At 35.1% G+C, this 25,717-nt stretch overlaps 4 protein-coding genes across 4 annotated transcripts; 1 reads left to right on the top strand and 3 right to left on the bottom strand.

Annotated features, from left to right (window-relative positions):
• Positions 1–237: 237 nt before the first annotated feature.
• F55H12.4 (DB domain-containing protein) lies at positions 238–1,064 on the top strand. Its single transcript, NM_059997.8, has 2 exons — positions 238–492; positions 590–1,064. Exons 1-2 carry the CDS (start codon positions 239–241, stop codon positions 960–962), a joined length of 627 nt encoding a protein of 208 aa, NP_492398.1. The 5' UTR covers position 238; the 3' UTR covers positions 963–1,064.
• Positions 1,058–18,056, bottom strand: F55H12.3 (CUB domain-containing protein). The gene is made up of 52 exons (NM_059996.7): positions 17,886–18,056; positions 17,242–17,326; positions 16,927–17,152; positions 15,861–16,286; positions 14,644–14,830; positions 14,088–14,599; positions 13,743–13,980; positions 12,884–13,392; positions 12,670–12,799; positions 12,474–12,593; positions 12,146–12,325; positions 11,522–11,603; positions 11,196–11,437; positions 11,069–11,128; positions 10,831–11,010; positions 10,273–10,541; positions 9,766–10,184; positions 9,626–9,711; positions 9,464–9,580; positions 9,250–9,384; positions 9,103–9,182; positions 8,858–9,044; positions 8,406–8,568; positions 8,169–8,280; positions 7,883–7,994; positions 7,712–7,826; positions 7,416–7,549; positions 7,219–7,370; positions 6,802–6,909; positions 6,639–6,752; positions 6,482–6,595; positions 6,328–6,435; positions 6,147–6,282; positions 5,609–5,931; positions 5,437–5,532; positions 5,215–5,355; positions 5,010–5,118; positions 4,885–4,959; positions 4,635–4,803; positions 4,348–4,585; positions 4,171–4,299; positions 3,696–3,856; positions 3,510–3,646; positions 3,291–3,461; positions 3,091–3,216; positions 2,923–3,041; positions 2,736–2,846; positions 2,611–2,688; positions 2,368–2,544; positions 2,217–2,320; positions 1,550–1,988; positions 1,058–1,434 (listed from the first exon to the last, which is right to left on the bottom strand). The coding sequence occupies exons 1-52, from the start codon at positions 18,001–18,003 to the stop codon at positions 1,420–1,422; spliced, it is 8,874 nt and encodes a 2,957-aa protein (NP_492397.4). The 5' UTR covers positions 18,004–18,056; the 3' UTR covers positions 1,058–1,419.
• A 1,061-nt stretch (positions 18,057–19,117) lies between these two features.
• Positions 19,118–22,584, bottom strand: snf-2 (Transporter). The gene is made up of 9 exons (NM_059995.5): positions 22,083–22,584; positions 21,552–21,774; positions 21,168–21,504; positions 20,463–20,838; positions 20,140–20,398; positions 19,961–20,085; positions 19,603–19,911; positions 19,368–19,457; positions 19,118–19,320 (listed from the first exon to the last, which is right to left on the bottom strand). Exons 1-9 carry the CDS (start codon positions 22,422–22,424, stop codon positions 19,141–19,143), a joined length of 2,241 nt encoding a protein of 746 aa, NP_492396.2. The 5' UTR covers positions 22,425–22,584; the 3' UTR covers positions 19,118–19,140.
• Positions 22,585–22,843: 259 nt separating this feature from the next.
• spe-54 (Tyrosine-protein phosphatase domain-containing protein) lies at positions 22,844–24,660 on the bottom strand. Its single transcript, NM_059994.7, has 8 exons — positions 24,595–24,660; positions 24,143–24,271; positions 23,911–24,037; positions 23,659–23,742; positions 23,493–23,613; positions 23,202–23,423; positions 23,045–23,134; positions 22,844–22,992 (listed from the first exon to the last, which is right to left on the bottom strand). Exons 2-8 carry the CDS (start codon positions 24,266–24,268, stop codon positions 22,899–22,901), a joined length of 864 nt encoding a protein of 287 aa, NP_492395.2. The 5' UTR covers positions 24,269–24,271; positions 24,595–24,660; the 3' UTR covers positions 22,844–22,898.
• Positions 24,661–25,717: the final 1,057 nt, after the last annotated feature.

Genomic DNA, 25,717 nt, shown 5'->3' with positions numbered 1-25,717 from the left:
CGCTGCGTTTTAAAATTGTTGAAATATTTAAAGTGTTCAACTTGAAAACTTAAAATTAATTTTGAAAAAGCAACGAAAAAATCGAAATTTTTTCGATTAAAACTGAACCCGAAAAATTTTTTAACCAAAAACAAACTATTAAAAAAAAATTACATCCTAGTTCTCACTATTTTCCTTGACGAATTCTCGTTTACATTGAAAATGCCGAAAATGTTTTTAAAAAAGTCAAATTTGCAGAATGCATATCTCGATAGTCCTTCTTGTATCTCTAGTACCTCTTACCGCGTCACAAATGATTCGTCAATGTGGCTGTGGAGAAATTGAAGGATGTATGGGAAGTGCGACGGGTGGATTCATGAAGTGTGCTGATCAATGCCAGAACCACGTGGCAGCTATGGGAGCCAACTATCCAGCTTTGAGACAATGCATGTTGGCAAAGGAACCAGCTATCACTAGAGCTGCCAACTGTCAAAAATCTAACCTTCAGAATGCGTGAGTTTTATTTTGCAGTTTAATTTTAATTATGTTTCTGAACTGAGAAACGTGAGAAACGTTAAACGTTGCTAAAAAATAAACATCAATATTCCAGATGCTCGAGATCCGGAGGTGGTATGGTTCGCAAACGTTATCCAGAAACTCTTAAGCTTGCTGCCTTCACTGAAGTCAACTCTATCCTCCAAAGATCTGGAATCCAAGCTGAAGCAAAGGCCTTCCTTGCAGTCGGAAAGAAGTTTGCCACCTGTGTCATGAAGTGTATGGATCGTGGATCTACCGGACACTGTTACAAGAAGCTTGGATGTGGACTTGACCTTCCACCAGATAGCATTCTCGTTCAATCAACCAAACAATGTGCAATCAACTCTGGATTCGATACATCTGGAGTTCGTCAACTTTGCAACTGTGTTGCTGGAACTGGTGTCCGCAATCTTGCTCCATTGTGCAACCGCATTGTGATCTCTTAACTTTCCTCTTACGGCCTCTTTAATAGATAATTGTACATTACGGTACCAACCAACATTTATACTTTAAGCCTTCGCATTTATCGTTTAATGAAACCTTAACTTTTCAAATTTTATTTTTTAAGCACTCACACAGAGTGCACTTGAAAGGGACATTACAAATACATCATTAGTTTCACCAATATCTGAAGCCGTTTGGTATTAATTCAAACAAACACATTTTTCAAAAGGAAAAATCTCTCTACTACACCGAGTCCAATAGTCTGTGAAAAATAGTAGATGAAAATTAATAAAAATTGAATAAACATCTCACAAATCCCCATGTCAATTTAGCAAAATACATTTTCAAAAAATGCACAGTTTATGTTTGACAATAAATGAAAAATAAACTCATGGAAATGTATAAATTAGCTTTAAAAAGTTGAAGTTCCCGTAGAAGTTGGCACATGGTTTTGAAAAATTAAAAGAAGGAATCCTGAAAAATATTCACGGAATTTTAGCTTTTAAAATTAAAAATAAAACAGTAAAATTAATTTAACACTTACAACGATTTTAGCAGGTAAGTATTTAACTTTGAAAAAAAAACTTACCAAACTACTATCATCACTTGATTCTTTCCTAGGTGTATTACTTGATCGAAGGATTATCGGTGATCCATTAGCTTCAAAGGCAATGTCATTTGATGAAAAAATTGTTGGATGTACTGTTGATATTCCGGTTCCCAAATGTCTCATTCCAGAAGACGTTCCAAATCCACTTCCAAACCCATCACTTTTATATGCTGAATCCACGTGGAATGATGCCGTTGAAGCAGTCGGAAGCGGTGGAAGCTGATCCATTTCAGCCCGTGACGTCACTATTCTCAGATTCGGATGAGGAATCGGAGCTTGAGGTGGTATACGTGGATAAGTATTTGTGGAAGTGGGGTTTTGATTCTCTTCCTCATTTCTATTTGTTGCATTATCCCAATGAGATAATGCCACGTGTTGATTGTCACTTGTGTCAGTTTTCCGGAACCATGCGATAATTCTTAAAAACAATTTACCACATCCAACAATGTCTGCGAAATTTCATTTTGGTGCCTATGATACATATACCCCCGCATTAAAAAATAATTTAATTGTCCATTTCTTTCTCCATCTAAATTAATCGTTTTATCCATTTTCACATTATGCTTACAATTAAAAATTAAATGTTCCTAATTGTAATCCTAAGAAATTTTTGTAAACATTTTTATGTTTAATTAATGAAACTTACTGTTTTCTGAAGCATACCAATACTACAATAATTATAAGAAGTAAAACTCCAAACACAACTCCAAGAACAATTTTAATTGCATTCGAGTTTCCCGGAACAGGTGTCTAAAATGATTCAGTTAATCAGACTTTTTTTTAAATATTGAAATTACCACTTCCGGCAAACAGTTTCTGGTAATCATTGAACTCTTTCCATTTTGCTGTAACTGACAATTACATCCAGCAGTTGGAATTGCATCCGAACATGTGGATTGACATGTAACAGGTATAGAAGTTGCATTTTCTGATAGATCAGAACACGGAATACAAGAATCAGAATTGGAGACATTCTGAAAATTGGATTATTATGAAACAAACAAAAGCTGGATAGGCTCTCCAAAATATTAATTTCATACCTGAAAAGTTCCCTGCTCACACGCAATACAAATTTCACTATATGGTGTGCTTGGTCCAACTGTCACGTTTTTGTTAATCTAAAATCATAGTTTTATTTACAGGATCATATAAATTAAATAGTTACCATAGTATTGGCATCAATGCAATTGATGGTATCACAGCTATTTATAGACGTAGAAGCTTGAGAAGTAGTAGTCAATCCACGTGGGCATTGAATACAAGGACCTCGAACTCCCTGAATTAAACGACTTTGCTAACTTTTCAGTAGTTTTAATACTTGTCCTTAATTCGAAATTAAACTTTCTCATTACCGTTTTATAGAATCCAAACGTGCATTCTCGACAGAATGGAATTGAATTCCCATCTTCTCGAATCATTTCCTGACCTGCTTCGCATGTTTTCGTGCAATCAGCCAGGTTCGTTTTTCCTTCTAAAAAGTATAAAGGCTTAATTTTCAATTTAGAATTTAGTTGGCATACCCCCAAAAGTAGATAAATCAAATCCACAGCAAATGCATTTACGAAGACCTGTAGTTGGTCCAAATGTACCTTCTGGACATGGATTGCATAAACCTTTTGATTCAAATTGTCCAATTGGGCAGTTGACTGAAAAATAACAAATTGTCCGGTTCCAATTCAGAACGATTTCATAGAATTGAAATTCAACAATTTTATCTTACCATAACATTGCGATTCGTCGACAGCTCCGGTTACGTCACCAGTCACTGTTGTCCCAGGACAAGCGGTACATTTTAATTGATCAAGATTTGTGGAATTCCTATATGTATTTATTGGACAGTCGATGCATTTATTCGATTCTTTATTAGCAAAGGTTCCTTCTGGACATTTTACTGGAAAGAAAAATAGAGAACTAATGTTTTTCAACTTTAAAAATATACCACAAATTGTAACATTTCCGTTAGTGTCATGAATTGGATAAGAAGGATCACAGTCAACTGTTGAATCCTGACGAATGTATGTAAAATTTGTCTGAAGGTTATGCAAAACTGTAGTGTCAATAGTTTCTGTCGCGTTTCTACAAGGATTAACATTCTAGAGATTTTAAATAAATTTTAAAGCTCTACTTGGTGGAGAAGGTGTACTGTAGTGCAATATTGCTTAATTCATCTGCAATCGATACTCGACCATCTATTTCGTCGCATGACGGGTAGATCATTAAACGGCAAGATAATATTCGGTCACAGTCAGCTGACGCCCAGATCACATCTCGAAGCCGTTGGTGAATCTGAAACATGACAGGAACGGTATTGTATATATACATATATGTACTTTCCTGTGAAAACAAATAATGATTTTTGGTTATAGTATCCTGAAGGTTGAGTACGGGCAATCCAGAGTTTACTTTAGTTTTTATGTTTTCACATCAAAAGAAAGCTACACCCACTTTATACCAACCATCCACTTTGAACTTTGCACAATCCGTCTGATTGGTTTTGCAATTTTTTAAATTATTTATACCGTGTAATTTAAAGCAAAATTTCTATTGCTCCTACTTCACTATGTAACATTTTTCTTCTGGAAATAAAAAACTAAACATACTTGTTGACATTGCCCACTTCCAACGACGGTTCCATTGATTGCCTGAACTGCTGGAGAAGTTTGACCACAAGCAGGAAGATAATAAATTTGTTTTGTGTTATCAGACCACCCTCCGTATTGGTAGTCTCCCTGTAATAGAGATTCTCACTATAATGAGTATGTAGTATTTCTAAATACCATAATATCGCAAACATAAAACATTGGTCGACTATCAGTTGGATATAAATTATCATCACATTTAACTTTCTCAGCTTTTGCTGTAAATGGTGCAGTGGTGAATTGCATTGCTAACACAGTTCCGCCCTCTGCATAAACTTGAGATGGACACGATTTTTGATATATCGTGACATCAAATGTACACTCTGCAGAATTTCCAGCAGCATCAAAACCAACATAACGAACTGTGGTGATTCCACTTAAAAGTTACAGAATTTCGAATGGAGTATTAATAAAAAACAACTTACACTCCAAACTGCTGTCCATTATGATAATTGACTTCAATTCTGATAACTCCAATGTTATCAAAAAATGCAACATCCTCATCGGGCCATTCAACTTTTGTAAAGTCTTCTGTTGTACCTTTGCGAATGTTTTTTGGGCATCGGAGAACTGTTGGTGGAAGACGATCCTTGTCTGAAAAATTCGTTGCATTTAATGAAAACTAAAACTCTCTTTCAATGGAATACGACTACCAGAAGTACGCAACAAATTTACCACAAGATCCTGTTGAATTGTAATTGTTGGCCTTTGCCTGTCTCCCGAACATACATTTCACACTGCTACATATTCCTGTAATTGTAAAAAAAGCTTTATAATACACTTTTTTTAAAAATATAAACCAGAAGGATCTAAATATACTCCAGGATTTGAAGAAGAAACACGTGTGAAATTTCCGTTCCAATTGATGAATGGGTTACGAGTGATGTCATTGGTCCCATTGAGAATTGTCTAAAAATAAGCATTCATAGTTGATTTTACTTTAGATTTACTCATTTTCAGAAAAAAGTAATAAAACAGTAGATCAAAATTCAAACTAAAACTAACATCGTAACAATCAAAAGCAAGTTGTCCAATTTGGGCCTCAGTCAGACGAACAATGAACAATTGAGTCATTGATATCATTCCAACAAACCGAGAAGGTGTCAAGTCAGCTGGAGCAAGTAGGAGATGTGCATACTCACCAGGCTGAAAGTTCTCGAATAATCCAGATTCGAAAATAAATTCAGATTTTTATAAAATAAACGAGAATAGAGGCATTAAACATACATTGAAAGTTTCTGCATATTGTTCCCAAACCAAGAGACCATCCAAATAAACAGTGTAACTGGGACTTATAGCATTTGCTGGACTTACAAGACAGAACTGAAAACATTTGTATTCTGAAGGAGGATTTTGATGCGATTCTCTTGTTAAAGAAAATTATAACTTCCAAACATACATGATGCCACGTATTAGCAGTAATTGGAGTTGTCTTAAAATTATTCTGCACGCTCCGATTACATTGTCTTCCAACATCACAGATGAAGAAGCCATTGTTATCGAAAACAATCTGCTGTGAATTGCTACCGTAACCACGTATAGAGAGCCACGGTGGTAGTATCTCATCCGCAGGTGATGGATTTGAGTCAATTGTTGGATGATTATATTGTATAAATGAGCAAACTGTGAATTGAGCTATTATTAAATTTGAAAATAGCCCGGTGACGATGTCCGGGGTATAACTCATTCCGTTGAAAACCAAATTGAAATTGAATGAGGAACCTGGAAAAAAAATCAAAAAGTTGTTTTAGGTCTGGCTTGGCAAATGCTTCGAATACATACATACTCATCATGTCGGAAATTACAATTTTTGTGATTTTTTCTTTAAAAAGAACACAAGAAAATTACCCAGCTTGGGCAGTTTTCAAAAAATAATTGTTTCTGGCAAATGTAGATAAGCGTCTCCATATGAATATAGAAATTATTTTTACACTTACTTGTTTCACATCTTCTGCCAATAAAATTAGTCCCACTACAATCACACGCCGCTCCATTTGGTAGATCCAGGCATTTTCCTTCATTCAAACAATATGGGGTAGCTGTTCCATTTGGTAAATAGATTGTACATGGTTGCTGAAATGATTAATTTATCTCCCTGGAAGTCTAAAATGAACAAACCCCTAAATATTGACATCTATCACCTGTTGTACCGGGTAGGCATGCACACGTGGCGTTATAATCAATACACGTTCCACCGTTGAAACAGTTAATATCACTACAACTATGCTGAAAACAAGCAGACATGCAATTTGATTTAGAGTTGAACACATACAATTTGATTATCACAATAATCACCGGTATAATCGGGTAAACAAACACACAATCCAGTTTTGGGATTGCAAGTTCCACCGTTTTTGCAGACGACCAAGTTAGTTTCACATAAATTCTGCAGTTATTTCTTTAAAAACCTCATTTGTACAAGAATTTACCTCATTTCTCTCACAATAAGTTCCCGAAAAGTAATCGATGCAATCACATGATTGTGTTGTTGAATTGCAAGTTCCAGAGTTTTGACAAAGAAGTATATTTGCTTTGCAAACATCCTGTGAGTGTGTTTCTATTAGTAGGGCATATCCAAGTTAACAAACTTACACAAACTTCATCACAACGTGTAGATGTAAATCCATCATAACACTCACAAAAAACAGTTCCGTTGCTAGATTGCTTACATCCAGAGGAATGAACACATTGTTCAGAACACTGCAATTGTCATGCACATTAGTAAAAATAAAGGGATAATTATATCAGTAGTTTGAGTTTTGTTAAAAATGCTTCGGGTATTTAATAAAAAAAATATATTTAATTCAAATGATCAATTCTTAAGAGATGATCAATTCTTCTGACGACATACGAAGCTGTAAGTAGGGCGTGAGGAAACACACTCTCGTAAAGGAATGCCGCATAGTTTCCAAGATAAGACCCAAGTGAGTAAAAATTTGTTTTGCTGCTGGCATTGTTGGTTAGCCATGCACAATCCGGCAAAATTGATTTTTCAACAACAAAACCTACACTTTTCTCGCAGTAGATTCCGTAAAACTGATCAGTGCATTGACAAACTGCAGTGTCAAATGAAGTTAGTTGGCAAGTACCACCATTTTGGCACGTTATCAAGTCAGTACAAGATGGATGAATTCTTGATTCACAGTTCGTTCCAAAGTATCCTGCAAATTTTAAGAAATTGTTTCAAAACAATAGAGCCTGTTTACCTGTTTGACATGTGCAATTATATGATTCAATTGAAACTTTAGTTGTGGTGTTGTAGTTGAAAATGCTACAGGTTCCACCATTGAAGCATGGCTCGAAAAAGCAATCGTCAATCAAATCAGAACAATAGTCTCCACTTAAATATTATAAATTTAAAATAAATAGAGACTCCGAAGATTGTTTTTAACATCACGAGTTCGGAAATTGACAAAAAAGAACAAATATTTGAAAATAGTTTTGAATTAGTCAGTGTGTTTCGATACGATTTTGTCACAATTTCTGGTAATCAAGAACTAACCTGAATCCTGGAGCACATTGGCATCTCGAGTAATTAGTAAAAGTGTCAAAACATTTCACCGAGTTTTGGCAATACAGGCAGTTGTCTAGCTTTGGTTGAATTTCACAATGATCTCCTGGAACAGAAATACTTATTTTTGAAAAATAAACTTAGAATAGTTTTTTAACTGACCTAGCCACCCAGACGACGTGCAATCGCATATTTCATCTCCAATATTTTGATTGAAGTTGCAATATCCATTTTGTTGGCATGGATTATTCAAAGAGCACATGTCCCAGGCAAGCTTAAGAGAAAATTGTAACATGTGTATAATAATATTTATTTAATATACATAGTATTTTAATTCTATGGAATATAATGGCAATTCATAGAGAGTATTCAATAAATTCGTTATGCAAGTTTCTTGATCTTCGGGAACTAATTTTCAGTTACCGCTTTTTTGAGAAAAATGACTCACAGTACAGTTTCCAAGAGAATCCTTCATATAACCATCGTAACAATTACAGTACACTTGAGCATTTTCTCGTCTACAAAGTCCGAATACGCAATCCTTTTCATCCAAAGCACAACTGAAAATTATTGTTTTCGAGAAGTTATTTTATAAAAATAAAATAAAAAATATTGGATTATTAGAAGTCAGCTAAAATATTGGAAAAAGTGAAAATCCCACTAAACACTTTTGAAAATAACTGACTTAGATTCATCAATTGCTGTTTCACAAAATGCTCCAGTGAAACTTGATAGACATTCACACAGACGGAGGTCTTTATTACATCTTCCTCCATTTTGACAAATGTAGTTATCGTTAGTCCCATTGAAACAAAATTTGCTTACATCGCATTGACGACCATACCAGTCTAAATAGAATGAGTTTAAACAATTTTAAATTGAAAAATTGTTAGGGTTTTCTGAAAAACTCCACAACCTGGGTTCCTGGGTTCGGCAACTGCAGCAGTCGCCAAAATTATTTTGGCAACTTTAGCAACTGTCCAAGTCAAAATCAAATAACTGTTTTGCGAAAAAATTTCCAAAATATTTTGCGTTCGGCAACTTTTTAATATGTCGGCTACCGAAAATTTTAGATGTGGCGCAGCCGAGTTTTGACAATTTTGATCTACACTTTTCGAAAATGTGCAATTGGCGCACCTTGAGCACAAATACACCAAGCTCCTCCTTGATACGGTGGATTGAGAAATTCGCAGTTTTCGCCACCGTAACAAAAATCACAACGATGTATACTAGGTGTCGTTGATGTTGGGTTTTGAACACAGAATGTATTTGGAACTGCATACAGGGTATCTAGACTTTCACATAGATTTGTTGCGATTGCATTCTGGAAGTTTATCAAATTTTAACACTCCCTTTCCTCACGTTGATAAAGAAAACCATACCTCTATCCCTGCACTAAGAATATACGTATACGAATTGTTATACAACTGTCCTTCATATTGACAGAAGTCGCCAAATTCATCTGAATATAAAACTACTCTTAAATGTTTTTGAGCATTTCTCAAGTTATTAGGTCTAAAATGACTTACTCAGGTTCGGACACAAAAACAAGGCATTTTCACGGCCAGTGGAACAATCATAACCACTATTCCTTGTTTGGTTGGTGAATAAACAATGATTGGGTTTGCAAAATGGAGTTCCATTTTCTCTGTCCACAATGAAATCTGAAAACAAAGTACTAATTTTGTAGATGATTGTTATTTTGATTGCGTAGAACACACGCCAATTCAGTTAAACACGCACATTCATTACAAGCACAATCATGCATTCCGTTCATTTGCAGACAAACTCCATTTTGACAAGAATTCAGAGTGCAGTCACCAATTTGATCTCGTTGGGGAAGAAGTTCAGTCGATGGACCTGAAATGGGTAAAGTTATAAATTTGAAATAAGAAATGAGCTTACACGGCGGTTGTGGATTGCATAGACATGGTGTATTTTGTATTACCCACCCTCTTTGATTGTCACAGTATCCGTTAACTTGAGTTATTCTGACAAATATAGATTTTTACTTATGAACATTCAAAACTAATTTGTTATTTTACCTTTTGCTCTGTCCACACGTAGCTGGCAAATACCTTCTCATTTTAAAAGGAGCTGAAGATTTCAAATGCAATCCATTGTAGTCTACTTCATTACACATTTTCTCTCTTATCGTAACACCACATATTTGAACATATCCATTTGCTGATATTGACAATGCCAAATGAGATTTCAAATTTCTTAGGTTTACGACAAAACTTCCCGATGAAGTGGTATTGATAACAGTTCGAAAATCAGAAATAGGAGGAATAAATCCATCTGTAGATGATGCGATTCCAACTTGAACATTCGAATTACATTGAGAAACATCAATCAGAAGTTCGATTTGATCAGAATTAAGAACAATTGGTATAGACGTAACCATAAAAGAAATAGGATATGTCCATTGATGGACTATACATCCTGATGGTGTCCAAATCCACTGTAAACCAAAATGTAGTTTTTAAGAAGGTTTTTTTTTAATATAAAAGGGAAGAGCCCCTTCTCAAGATTTGAAGAGAACTACTTACATCAGCAGTTTTCGTCCAAATCTCCTGGCGATCCAAAGCATTGATTTCTTCGAATATCATACTTCCCTCAATCACAACGTCATCGTGAAAATTAGAAAAATCTGATGAAAGTGTGGAACCGTACGATGTCGTTGTGGAACTTTGTGTTGCCCGTGGGGTATATTCTGTAGAAGAACCTGAAGGCAAAGTTGGTGAAGATGTCGATGAAGGTGTTGAAGAAGGGGTTGTCGTAGAAATGCAAACAGGAATAGCGTCACTCCACTGGTACTCTGAAAATATTTGTCAGATGAAATTTCAGATAGGAAAACTTTCTTTTCACACAAGGTTCAAAAAATTTTTAATTTTTTAATCCAAGTTTAGCCAAAAACTTGGTTAAGAAGTTGACAGTGTATATGCCGTGTGAAGTCATTCCTGTTAGATTTATTCTTAAGTACCGTATTTCCTCTATGTCGTGGCACCTCCTCTATTAGTCTTGCCTGGAAGACTAATTTTCTATTGGTCCGTAGGGTTGCGAGACTAATAGCGGTAATTTATATGCTTTGCTTGCAAAATACATACCATCGTCATAACGTATACAAGTTATTGATTCTGAACCTGAACCGGGTGACAGCATATATCCATTTTCACATTTAAAATAAATGACAGTCTGATACTCAAATCCATGTCCTAGTGGCCGATCAACACGATCAATCAACAAAGGCGGTTTGATAAATTGCCTTGGATCTGAGCAACTTTGATCTGCAATTGGGAAATTGATATCAAATGCTTAGCATTCTGTGAATCAATAAAAACTCACAAATACAAATCGGCAACATATCCCATTTTGATTCCGAGGTACAGAACACTCTGGGACGACCTGAAAATGATTAATTTTGTAAGTAGATTGTAGTAGATTGTAGATTGTAAGTAGATTCACTAATTACCAATCATCAACATTGCTGAATTGACACATTCAACATCAATTATTTGAAAGACATGAAATGATGGACTGGCTTCAATTTTATACGTATAAATTGTTGAATCAAGAGCTGGACATGCTGCAACTGGATTGGGAAACGGACATAGGTTCTCCCCAAGACAATATTCTTGAAATTGGAAAACGCATGGAAACCCTTTGGAACTACAAAGATCATTTGCATAAAGATAATCCATGTAATCACCGCTTCTGAAAAAATTGAGACTGTGAAATTGAGGTGTGACTTACTTTTTAATTGTTCACAGTTTATTCTGGTTGAAGCTTTTTACTCACCGATAAATCTGTGGATACACTGGTGGGGCGATTACATCTAGCCCATACACAGCCCAATTTATATCATATTTGCATACTGTTTCTGAAAATTTTATAATGAAAAGGGTAATTTGTATCATAAATTCAAAAATCTCAAAATTAATATAGGGATGGAAAACCGGGCTCCCTCGTTTTGAGTATCATTTTTGAGGTTTTCATTAATACAATTGTTCCAGGTTTTCCGAATGTTAAAAAACCGGTCTCCTCTTGTTTTTTCCATAATCAAAAAATTTTGAAATATTTTTAAAAAATAAAAAATCAAGTATTATAGGACTAAAAATCCCCAGGAATCGGATTTTTCAGCACCCGGAAAAATTGATATTTCGAGCTCAGATTTTAAAATCTTTGTCTGGTTCTCTTCCCTAGCATGAACGCACTAAATTTTGATTTAGTAATTTGCTGAATCTTTTAAATATATTTTTTAATAAATTGTATCATTTTCGGTCAATTGAACCAGTCAGAAACCCACAGATTTTAAAATTCCAAGGAGCTAAAGCCAATATAAAAAATTGGAAGCATAACACATGACACTAGAAAAAACAAAAATCTGATTTTTACATTCTAGATTTGAAAATGAAAACGAACCAACACAACTATATCCATCAATCAAATCATCATAAATTCTTGCCCAAGTTGAAAGATCAGGGGAATTAGCATTGTATAGATGATAACCAACTGGACAATGACATTCAAAACCACCATCTGTATTGTTACATGTTGCAAACGAGTCACAATAATCTGATTTTTCCTCGCACTCATCACGATCTGAACTATTAATTTTATGAAATTGACCACATTTATTTTTCATATAAAGGCTTGATTTTTTTTAGAATTTAGAGCTAAAGCCAAAAAATCAATTCTCTAACTTGGAAACCAGCCCATCATCAATCAAACTAAATTTTCAAAAACATACCAACACATTTTCCCACGTTAGAATCCAATAAGACATATTTATATCCAACGTCGCACTGGCAACTATAAAATCCGTTATGTTGAACATAATATCCATGAGGCAGACATGGATCAATGAAATCTATAATTAAATTTCATTTTATCACTTTTTAAAGTGGAGTGTCGAAGATGATGATTCTACTTAAAATGATTCTCACTTGGATCAGTGGTACAATCACATTCAAATGTATCATATGGCTGGATGGATCCATCAGATGTTTTCCATAATCCAAATTCACATGTGTAGTATTTGATTAATGAAGGGCATATCATGCATGTCATTTGAATCTGAAATATTGAACTACATATATAGCGCAGATACAAAGAACAAAAATATATGATTATTTGAAAAAAAATTAAGTATAAACAAACCATATATCCAGTTGGAAAAACATAACCATCCGTTGGATCCTGTTTCACAAACAATGCATCTTGAGCTTCAGGCAGCATACATGCGTTATTTATAGGATTAGTCATCAATCCTTCTGTATTATAGCATATCCATTCATCTGGTTGGCTCCTTTCATCCCCACAAACACAAAATGCTCCAAATCCAAAATTCGTAAGATTCTGATATTTTCTCATTGTTCCATAGCTGGTATGATTGTTGTCTGGAGTTAGCTCATATTTGTTTTCAACAGGTGTTTTGTTTGAGCAATCAATTTGATAGCATTCAACTGTTGGATGGTCTGCATCGAATGTTTTTCCGTCCTCATCAACCCATTGACCATTGGAATTACATTGTATGATATATGGAAGACTGCTTAGAGCAAATCCTTGAGAACAATCGATTACAACTTTTGATCCAAGAATGTAACGAAGAAAAACATTGATAATGTAACCATCCACAACTGTTGGGAGTTTGCAAAGAACGCCATCCCCTTCAAAATTTTAAACATATTTTTTTCTATCAATAAAAAAGCACTGACGTTCTTATTCCAAAAGATGGAAAATTTCTTCTAAAACGCTGATAAATAATTAGATATATCCAAAACTGGGTTTTAGAGATATTCCTTTTCTTGCTTTCCTTGAAAATGGTTTCCATATGGAATGTAAAACCCAGTCTAGTTTTTTTTTATTTGTTTTAAATTTTGAACTTTTAATTGTATATTTGGGTCATTTGGAGCAATTTAAATCAAAATCTCCACAGCTAACAATACATTTTTAAGCTCAAATCCTTGTACCACATCTATATGATTTTTTACTACAACAAGGCACAAAAATAACTCACAATTAGGACTTGAAGTAGTCGGGGTTATAATTGGATCAGTAGTTGGTTGTTCCTGATCAATTTCACTTTCATCTAAAATTCTTCCAGGAGTTGTTGTTATGACGTCATTGTGGTTAATTTTATAAATCGAATGAAATTCAAATGGTTCTGCAGATTGATGTATTACCACTGTAGTTGGTCCAAATCCTGTGAGAACTCCCAAATTTGTCACATAGGTTGACTGGTTTTTTGACACTATCTGAAAAAGTAACAATTTTAAAAAAGTTAGCCCAGAATGTATACGTTTACTTTTCAATGTATTTTTTACGTTTCCAGATATAATCCTAATAATAATAAAAAATTCACCTGAACATTGTCCTCGCTGCAACTTTTCCGAAACCCCTGAACATTCCACGTTGATTCGAAATGTTCTGCAGCAGAATTAGAAGATGACGTCATAATCATGTTAACTGTCAAAGTTCGAAATTCTCCTTCCATACAAGTTTCAGTTGATTTTGAAATCCATTCTATTTCCAAATCAGAATCTATCAAGAACACGTCAACACTTTCAGATCCAGGTTTCAGTTCGAAAAATTGAATTTCTAATTTAGTTTCACTACCAGGCCATGTAGTGTCAACATGGACGTCTAATGAACTTGCAGGAATAACCATTAATTTTTTGAAAGAACTCGGAGGAAGGATTACGGTAGAGTTGTTGTATTGAATTGTAGCAGGGTTCAGTCCTTCACATTTTTGTACTAAAACTGCTATGTATGAATTGAAATGTTGAGTTTTGAAAGTGTAATGGCAGGGGATTGGGATGGATTCGGAATTGAAAATTAATTGATTTGAATCGGATATATTGCAAAGAGAAGCATCTGAAATAATAAAATTATTGAGAATGGGGATAGAAATAACTAACCAGCTTCTTGATAATAAATTTGAAATTCGGTTTTTCTCGTGTCTGTGTCTGATGCAGTGAGGACAAATGACGAAGACAAAATCATTATTGATGACGTGGCATTTCTTGAATTCACTACAATTCGCCCATTTTGATCTTTTCCTTCGACGAAAATTGTAGTGGAAGTTGTAGAAGACATCCATTTTATCTTAATAATTTTAATTTACTGTACGTCTCATTTATATAAATATATTTACAAAACTTCAATAGTATTGAATTTTGATTATTTTCATTGTATCGATTTAGGGGTGGGTGGCAACTGCCGTTTGGCAATCCTAATTTTCGATAATTTGGCAATTACCGAAAGTGACAAATACCAATTTTTTTGAGTTTCAACTGCCAAATTGCCTATTCATTTTTAAATTCGGCAATTTCTGACAATTCCTTTTTTTTTCGCGAATTTTTACAGCTACAAAAGTTTTGAAGAGTTTCAATACGTTTTTTTTTCAAATTTCCCATGAAAAATTTAAATCAAGCTTTCTGATTTGCTTATTTTACTTTGCATAAATCATTCTAATTGTGAGAGTTTCGAAACTATTTTCCCATATAACTTTGTATAAATACAACATTTCCAAATAAAAAACACTGCTTTTCATCATGAAATTCTTATTTGCTTTGGTCTTCATGGCAGTTATTCTGGTGAGTTGTTGAATGTTTCAAAGACTAGTTGGTAAAAAATGTTTAATACTTTTTGTATAATTTGCAGCACCAAGGAGTTTCTCAAAACCTTTGCGGGGCATGTGATCCACAAATTACCGTTCCCACAGATTGGGCAACTACTTAGTTGGCTCTCAACGTAGGATGCGCAGTATTGCTCCCGGAAATCATTGTTCCTTGCACAGGACTTATCACTTCAATCAATTTGTCATCGTCGTATCCAACAGTTTACTCGTATATTGTTGCGATGAGAGATCATCTTTGTAAAAAAGGTCAAACTGTGTAAATTGTTTTATAAAAAGTTTAATATAATCTTAATGTTATTTAAATTTTAACTGTTGGTTTTATTTTGAATATGCCTCCTAGTTGCACTAAAGTTCAGTAAGTTCTCGGAAGAGACAAAGATGGACTTGTGCTAGGAGAGAAAAAAAAATTGGGAAAATAACTAGCTAATTAATTTGATTCATATTTCTTTGGGTTTGACCCTTATCTACTTTTGTGTTAAACATTCAAAAGCTCACCCATAAAACAAAATCTCGACCGTTGGGAGATAGTACGATCCATCGGTGAGTGCATTCCCCAATTCCATATCTTATAGTAGTTGGTGACAATACACCTCCATTTGATACTATCATTGGCCAATCATATATTGGATTTTGCCGCTGAACAAAGTTTGAAACAATTGAGGATGATGGTGATGAGACTGGAAATGTCAATGCTTCTGATTCATCCGAACCATCCTGACAATCCTTGAATCCATCATCCTTCAGAGATGCAGGAATACATTTTGAATTGTCAGCACATCGAAAAGTTCCGGAAAGACATGCGTAATTTTGGCAGAGGATTGGAAGTTGTCGAGTACAGGGGACAGCTCTCCATCCGAAAAATGAAGAATTTCGAAGATCAAGCGCAATGCAGTAATTGGGAAATTGGTCGGATGGAATATCCTGAAATATGGTTGAACAGTTCTAAATACAACGTTAACTATTGTGTTTCGTCTAATGGTTTTGAACCTACAAAACAGACTGGAAAAATGTTAATTATTTATGATATTGTACACTTTTTCATCTGAATTCTTATTTAATAGTACATATTTCTGGCTAGATATTTTGAATAAAAAGCAATTGACAAAGTATTTTTGGTCGAGATAAGTGCTAGAAGTAGTTTAAATTGTTTTATTATGGGAGAAAATTTGAGGGTATTCATTTGTAATGCAAACGTTTTTAATTACTCTGTGGGCCATTCTGAGAGACAGTCACATTTTCGATTGAAATGGTTGTAAAATTAAATTGCAGAATTCAAATATTTCTTCCCAGAGTGATATTTTTGGGTAAATATGTAGGTTGTAAATACGACTTTACCCGCTCAGAGTTTTACGACTACACGTCGCCTCCTATTTTTCGATGACACACAATTATGGTTGACTGATTCATATATTTTACAACAGATTTTATTTTCAAACTCTTTATCCAAAAGCAAAAAAATTTGCTTATCAATATCAGCTATATCCATATTTGTGCTCCACCTATTGTAATTAAAACATTTTAATTTTTGGATTTTGTTTGAAACAAAACAAAAAAAACTTACTTCTGGTGGCTGCCCTTCTGCCCATAATGGATTATATATTGAAGTAAAATCAGTGATAGTTTCAGAAACATCTTCAGATTTTACTCCAATCATTGTTTCATCTTTTATTTGCAATCCCGTCCAATAAAGTTTCATCAGATTCTTATTGTTTTGATTTGAGAAAAGTTCGAGAAGAAGTGAAGCTATGAGCCAATTGGTTTCTCGATATCCTATACTGTGACTGACTCTTTAAAATTTTAATTGAAATTTATTTTAAATTCATTTTTCTTCATGTGTACGTCATGTATACACCAAGCCCGAAAAATAAAAACATACGCTCCACACATTTGAGTAGCTGTCGAATAGTTTCGTTCGAATTGAGTCAATGGAAAAATACACGTGGCTGTGAGATGATACCATCCTGAAAATTGAATTGTAATTACGCAAAATTTTAAAACGTTTAGATAAAACTTCATATAATCATATTTTAATTATTTTCCTAGCGATTCTATTCTAAATTTTCATTTATTGATGTGTCAATAAATGACAAAAATGAATTATTAACTGTAATATTCCAATATTCTGAAATACGAAAAACGAAAAAAATCACCGATCAGAGTGAGCGGAAAGTCGATGATTGCCCCTAAAATAAGCGAGAGTTTGAAATTCGCGGTTTTTTAAATTGTTCTTCTGTGAAATTATATTTTATTTTTCAGAGTATTTTAAAATTAAATCCCCTTGTTTGCATCTTCGAATTCATTAAAAATTTAAATAGCTTATATTTTCTTTTGTATCCTCATCCTAATTTGGCCAAGTAACTAGCTAATTTATTATTTCAATCAACTCTAATATTTTCAGTATTCTGTAAGAGGTAATGCTCATTATTAATTATATCCAAATTATTGATGATTTTTATTGTTGAATGAAGTTTTACAACCTGAAATTTTTTTAAAAAATTTCAAAATTAAAATCTTTTCTACCTGGTGCATTTTGAAAGCAATCGCTGTACATGTCCGTGTCATAATATCGAGGAAGAGTAGAGGATTCCACGAAAGTAAATCCATATAAAATTAGTAAAAGCCATCTCAAATTCGTCATAATATTGTCATTTGAAACAATTTCCAACTATCTATAAGAAAGGAAATATAATTGGAAATTGAGAGAAAACAAGAGATAAATGAGTAAATGAACAGAGAAAACGAGTGCTTATCATCACTTATCATGTTTCTCTCATTTTCTGCGTTTCCACTAACAGTACTCTTCTCTTTGGAAGCTCGCGGAGCTAGACGGAAAGAGCACTCGAAATGGACATGACTCAATTGATGAAGAAGGACACACATACTAATTTTTGAATAGTGGACAATTTTTTGGGTGTGGCATTTCATTTTTGATAACAAAATTAGGATGTTTTTCGGTTGATTGTTCCATTTTTCAGATACATTGTGGAAAGTTCACAGCAACGAGTCACTGTTTGATTGCTGAAATTAAATCTGACATTAAGTTCAGGTAAATATAAAATGCTCAATTTGGCTAGTCGCCGATTGGAGGATCGCAAGTTGCAAAACATTTGGGATTTTGCATGTATTTCATTATGTCACTAGTGCTCTTTTTACAAGTGTGGAATAATTTCCAGCAAATCGAGGAAATAATCTTAAAAAAGACCCAAAATCATTTAGGGACTTGCCTGACAATGAAGAAGTGGAAGTTGTGGAAATCTACGATAACTATCCAAAGAAGGAACCACATCGTAATCGAACAAATACTGTTAGTTGAAACATAAATGTTCCAACACGTTTTTTTCTAGCTTTTTCCATCAGAGCTAGTGAAGACTACTTTACAGACATTCTTATTGTGAAGAACTCAAAAGTTTCGACCGGCGCCAGCGGATTGCGTTCGCTGTTCCACTCCGTCACCCACTACTTGTCTGATTCTTGCCCGCTATTGCAGGAAATCACCCATTATCACCTGAAGTTGCCCGATACTCGACCGTCCCCTTCGTTTCCTGAATATTTTACGCTGCCACCCTCTGTCTGATATTCGCTCGCAGTGACTCACTGTCGCTCTGCAATTTGTTGTGCGGTCACCTATTTCAAAGATACTTCCCAAAATTATTTCAAATACTTTCCCGTCTCAATAACAATCTTGGCTTTGTTGAAAACTCTAATTGACAGGAACTTGTACAAAAATGACCAGGCTGAACGAACAAAGAATGAAATAAGCATTTATTTCTCAGAACTATTCAATAAGCGAATCACTTTCTTTCGTTTCCAATCCATCAATCATATTAAGATCATCATCTCCAGGCTCTTGCTCCGGCAGTTTATCACCAATTGCTTTCTTCCATTCTGGCCATTGCTCACTGATTCTATCATAGGATGGGTGTTGTTTCTGCAACATGAATGCTCCACGGATCGGCTGCAAATTAGAAGATTTTAATATATTTAATTTGGATTTTAACTCACAATATTCATTCTTCGGGTATTGATCACAGCAGCAATGGCGAATCCAGGGATCACCAAAAACGGAACGACTGCAATGAACCATCCAAGTGCCTGAAAATGAATAGAAGATCACTTTGGATAATTTTGAACTATTGTGTATCTAAATTTTTTCTCTGTAAAAATCCTCCAACAAATTCAATTCTATCTAAATTCTTTGGATAACGCGCCAAATTAAAAATAAAATATATAAGCTCACATCAAACACTGGCGGATAGATTTTACCGTCTCCCTTATGTGGATATTTCTTTTCCCAAATCCACAATCCCATCATCAACAGCGAGCAAACTGGAGTTACAAACTTCCAAATCAGCGTCCAAAAGTATGCAGCAGGTCCCAGACATGTTGCCAACCAGCTCTCCGGTTCTCCCCACATAACGGCGATGTCCTCTCGAAAATGATTAGTTCCGTAGCACCAGAAAACTGTCATACACATGATTGCAGTCCCAAACGTTGCTGAAATTCCCGTACTATACTCGTCAAACATGTCGAACCAGTAGAAGCCGGCCTGAAATTGGAAAGTTTTATTAATTCATGAATTCTATTTCTTTTCTCACATCAGTTGTCATCACAAGTCCAAGCAAGAAAAATACCGCAGAGACTGACAATACAGTAAGCCATCTACGTTCACGGAGATAACGGAACCGATCAGCCAAGCAGGAGCACACAATTTCAACAATCACTGAATGTTTACAAATGTTTTACAAATTCGATTTCTCCTATTTCTCCAACTCACCAACTTCAGTACTGATCCCCAAAAGGAAGAGCATGATGAAGAACAACGCGTACCAAAGATACGGCACTGGCATTTCAGCGATTGCTTCCGTGTACACGATGAATGCGAGAGCATGCCCTTCTTTAACAATATGATTGAATGCATCAATGTCGGTTGAATTAATTCCACGTTCATAAGCCAAGAACCCAAGTGTCGAGAAAACGGTTATTCCACCGAGTATGGACATAAGAGTGTCCAAGAACACAATTATGTAGACATCCTGCAAATTTCATTTTTTAGGAAGCAAACTTTTTTTTAGGATGGGAAAATAATTATTCCCTCACCCTGTACCAATTGTATGTCTTCTTATTGTACGATGCAATGTTCATTAATCCACCTTGACCTATTGAAAGGGAAAAGCATATTTGTTGCAATGCAGCAGTCCACGTTTCTCGCTTATACAAGTAATTGAAATCCGTCTGTCCAAACAGGTGATAGAGACCGTCTTTTGCACCAGGCAAGCTAACTCCACAAATGAGTAGGCTGACAATGATGAAGTAAGGGAGAATCACAGTCACATAGGACAGTTTTCCAATTGCTTTCATTCCACGGATCAAGACAACAGCTGCAATCACCCAACATAGTGCAACTGCTCCAAGAATTGGTAAGTTGATCGAGTTGAAATCGGTGAAACCAGCGGAAGGACGGATAACAGATTTTCTGAAAGAAGAGCATGCGCTTATTATCAAAATGAGAGCTGAGTTATTGAAATTATTTGGTCTGAGTTAGGCATTCCAGAGGGATGAAACTTAAACTTAATTTGCTACGTGCCCAGCAGGAACTTCGCAAAATTATGGACGCACAATGTATGCATCGCCAACAAAATCTGGCATAATACGCACATCGCAATGTGCGTATTCAATAGTAAATAGGCGTTTCCGCTATGCGCAAACGTGTCAGCTCTCCGTTCGCGATAAGACCTTGATACATTATGCGCACATCACCAATTAACTGAAGTAGGCAAGATAATCTAACATTGTGATACTCACGAGAAGAACTGCTCAGTGCCAACTTCAACGCTCATATTGGTGGCATCTTGACACTTTCCATTGATGTACAAAATTCTCTTTGACCCACTGCTCATCAGAGGTGCCATTGTTGTATTCAGAAATGAAGATGCATTAGCAGTCATATTGGAATAGAGCCCCTTGTTGCATCGGCTTTGTTCCGACCCATCATAACAATTATTTTGATTCCACGGATTGTCACATCTACCCATATTATTAACATAGAAAATGTTGATAATATACAACACAATCCATGAGATTAGAATCATGTAATAGACACCAATCACCGCTCCCACAATACAGGTCATCCAACCAACACCTAAAAAGGAAAATCAAAATTATACTTTTCGAGATCATCGAACCAACCTTCCAATGCTGGCATAATTCTTCTAAAGACAGCAGGAGGCGACTTTGCTGCGTACTGTCCCAAAGCAAATTCCATATGAATCGCAGGAACAGCAAACACGAATGCACAAATGATGTAAACGATCAAGAAGGATGTACCACCGTTTTGATAGGCAACCGTTGGGAATCTCCAGATATTACCCAGACCGATAGCTTGGCCAAGTGAACTCAGAAGCGATTCTATCTGGAATTTGAGACACATTTCAAAAACAAAGCAATACGATTAGAATTTAAAGTTATATTTTTTAAGTTCCAGAATTGAAATCTTTATCACGTGTAATCAGAGTGTCTCCTTCCTTTATTATCTTCGAAAATCGTGGTGAACACAGTTCGTATTGTGAACGAACAATGCACACATCGCCAACAAAATTAGATACAATGCGCACATTTCGAGTGGTGAACACTTTCGTGATGTTCCCATCGCGCCCATCTCTGATTGCGATGCGCCCAACGAAGCATTGTGCGCACATCGCAATTTAACTTCATACTCACCCCTCTGAACGCTTGTCGATCAGTGTTCTCCACTTGTATTGCATCTCGATATGCTTTTCTCGCTGCTCCACCATCTTTCACATATTCCTTGGCCGTCACCTCCGAATCAAGAAACGAAACAGGATTTGTAATTGTCGATTGAACAGTTTTCGTTGTCTGCGTCATTGATGGTTCCTTTGTCGTCTTCATTGTTGATGGTGATCTTGTGGTCTTCATCGTCGGCGGCGCTACTGTCGTTTTCATCGTCGTCGGAGCCATTGTCGTTCTCATCGTCGGCGGAGCCACTGTAGTCTTCATCGTTGAAGGTGCTATAGTCTTCTTCGTTGATACAGGGGTCGGCATTCTTCAGCTAGTTCTTCTTCTATTTTGTTATAAATCCTTTGCAAATTCCGATGAAATATTCTTCGACTGCGAAATAAAATAATGATCAACTTTGATTAAAAGTAAGTTCCAGTTTTTTTTTTCAATTTTGCAGCATTTTTTTCACGAAAGGTCTAAATATGGCACGAAAAGTCCACGTTCAATGGAAATCTATAATTTCAATTTGAACAAGTCCACGTAAATTGTGTATATTTAAATATCCAGTGTTTCTTTTTTTTGTGTAACTTTTCAAATAGTAAGCCTATTAATGAAGCGATTTTGCGAAAAATATATAATGATAAACAATGCGTGGTAGGGAGGCAGGCATAAAGCAGGTTGATATACTGCCTACCTAATTGTGTACTTTTATCCACTTCAACTACTTTTGAATAAACAAAAAGTGAAGCATGCAAAGCTTTATTCGTTTCATTCAACCCATAAAAAGTATGCAATTGTCTATTTCTTCTTGTATCTATTGCACAATTCAATAAGTGAGTTAATTCCAAGATCGTAGCTGTCGAATGTATCAAACGTATTGCTTCTCATGAAACTGAAAAGATTTCAGATTAGAATAATTATAAATAGTGAAAAGGGGAACGTACCGAATTTGTTTGATAGTGTCAGTGTGCTTGGCCTTCCCGTGTTTCATCAAACGATCCGCTTCCGTATCGATAAAAGCCACTAAACCGCTTCTAAAAAGAAAGGGTAATTCGCTTAACAATAACGATAAACTATTTTTAATATTGGAAAAAATCATACTTTGCAGCTCCATCTTTGCACACAATAACCAAAGGACCCTTCAATGGGCATCCCAAATACTTTCGACTTTTCTCCAACATATCATTGATTTCAATTGCCGAAAGTGGTTCAGCCCAACGACAAAACTTGATTGCTTTCAAATGCAGACCGTTTTCCTTGATGACGGCAGTTGACACGAAATCATTTTTCCCTGTTCCTTTTTCAAATTTTGCCGTTATTGCACTGAAAATGTACTTTTGAAATAACTTAATTCTCTGAATAAGATCAATTGCTATGAATCAAAGCTCGTACCTTGAAAACTCGTCCGCTCCTTCAGCAACAATAAGACCTTCAGCCTTCACGTGCTCCAAAAGTTTAAAAAAGTCCTTGGCTGCGCTGGCATCACGTGGAGCTTGAGCAAGAATGTATTGATCTGAATTTTCAAAATTAATTTCAAAATAATAAATGATATTCATACTTGGCTTAAGCCCATCAACCCAAGAAGCATGGTAGTAGTCCACACCAGGAACAATGACACGGGTGGCGTCGTAAAGCCAGACATCTAAAATGTTTATGATACTTTTGAAGCCAAAAGTCTTTTAAAGGTGGAGTAGTACAGGTGAAGAATTGCGAATGGCTTAAATAGACATTTAGTTCTTTCAATCTATTTTGAGTCACACTAGCGCAACTTCACCTACAATATTCAAAACTTTTTAGTTGTTGAACTCACTTTCGGAAAAATTCTTATCTTTCGGTGACTTAAAATAGTTGAAAAAGGTTGGAGATTCCAAATATGTTTCCTTGTAAAACTCTGCAACTCCAGCTTCAAAACTTTTCGAGTTCGTTTTGGAATTAATCTGAAAGTTTGAAGTTTTCATATTTTATTAAACCTGATCAATAAGTTTCCTGTATAAAAGAAAGCAAGCGCTAACTTTAATTAAAATTAAACATTGTAAACTTACAAAATCGCAAAACTTTTTTGGGGAAAGCATCGTCGTCTTTTTTTTACGAGTGGAACGGGTTGAAGCACGATTATTGACGGCAGCTAAGAGACTTGCACGACCATTTGTTTGAACAGTATCCGCCATTTTCTGAAAAAAAGAAGTGATATGAACAAATTGGATTTTTCTGATTCCGAATAAATCACTAAAACGAGAAAGGCGTGTAATCCGTCATGCACAAAACTAGGAACATTAGTGGCCCTGTAGACAAACATGCACTAGTAGGCATAACGTATGCAGGCGTGTAGGCAGAAATAAGACAAGACCGTTGGCAAGTAGGTGGACCACTAGCAAACAGGTATTACTCATGCAATGGATTATGTGGTAGGAAGTAAATATAAATAAAATTCTAACGAAACTGAAGAAGAACGCTTTTTTTAAAATTATAATCCCACTGTGATAAGATAACTTACTGACAAATTTGAACCTCTCGATTCTTTGCTTCCACGACACAATAGTTTTTGTTTAGGTAATAAATTGAATTCTTATTTTTTTATTTTTCTAGGCATCGTTGTTTTTCTTCTGTCCCCATGCCCTGCCCCTGAACTTTGTAATAGTTTCTGCCGTTAAAAATAATGTTTATATTTCCAACTATTTTTTGAATTATCAAAACTTACTTGCTTATATTATAAACTTATAAGTTTTCACGTTTTATAAACTAATATATATTTTCAACTGATGTGAATCAATATATTTTGCTCATCAAAAGATGTTAGCCGACATGTTTGTTTTCATTTTCTACAACTTTTATAGTTTCAAATTTTAGAGTTTAATTTTAATGCAGGCTTCTTTTTGGTATTTGCCACCGATCTTTAATTTGATTTGAAAAAAACTGTCAACCTTATCATATAACTTTTTCCGTTGAAAAAAGGAGAAAATCACGAGAAATTCACGAGAAGAGATGAAACAAAAAAGTGAATGAATCAGGTGACACCTTCTGAACTTTTTGTCTTTTTTCAATTTTTCATTGTGGTACAACAAAAAAAGGAAATAAAAAAGAACAAAATTTGAATTCTTATCTTATCTTATCACTTATCATATCAATTTGCCAAAGTTTTGGGAACGAGACAGTGGGTTTCTAGGCCAAAGATGATGGTTCTAGGCTTTGAAATTTTCTGTAGGTTTTTACATTGAAATCATAGTCCTACAAAAAATGTCAGAGACTTCACTGTTTCAGAAACAGTGCGATTAAATTTTAAGGTGGTTAAATTTGAATGAAACTAGAGAAAAAACGCAGTTTATAGGAAATCAATTATTTTAAGCATACTTTTTAAGAAAGGATTTCGGTTGTGACTTTTACAAATTCTGTATTATGATTGTTTTTTATTTATTGCCCCTTCGTTTACTCTACGCCCGCAGTTTTTGCTGACCGGTATCTTGTCTAAACGAAATATTTAAAGTTTTTTTCTGTTTCATTTTAAGTTTTCACTTTGTTGGGAGACGTTTTGCAGACGAGCGGACGAGGGAAGAGTCAAGAGTGGTCCTCTCCTGATATTCTAAGTCTTCTGTAGAACGTAAATAAATTCAATTTAATTC

This window comes from Caenorhabditis elegans, chromosome I (genome assembly GCF_000002985.6).
Source record: "Caenorhabditis elegans chromosome I".
In the NCBI taxonomy this organism is placed as follows: Eukaryota; Metazoa; Nematoda; class Chromadorea; order Rhabditida; family Rhabditidae; genus Caenorhabditis; species Caenorhabditis elegans.
This window is presented reverse-complemented; position numbering and strand designations above follow the sequence as displayed.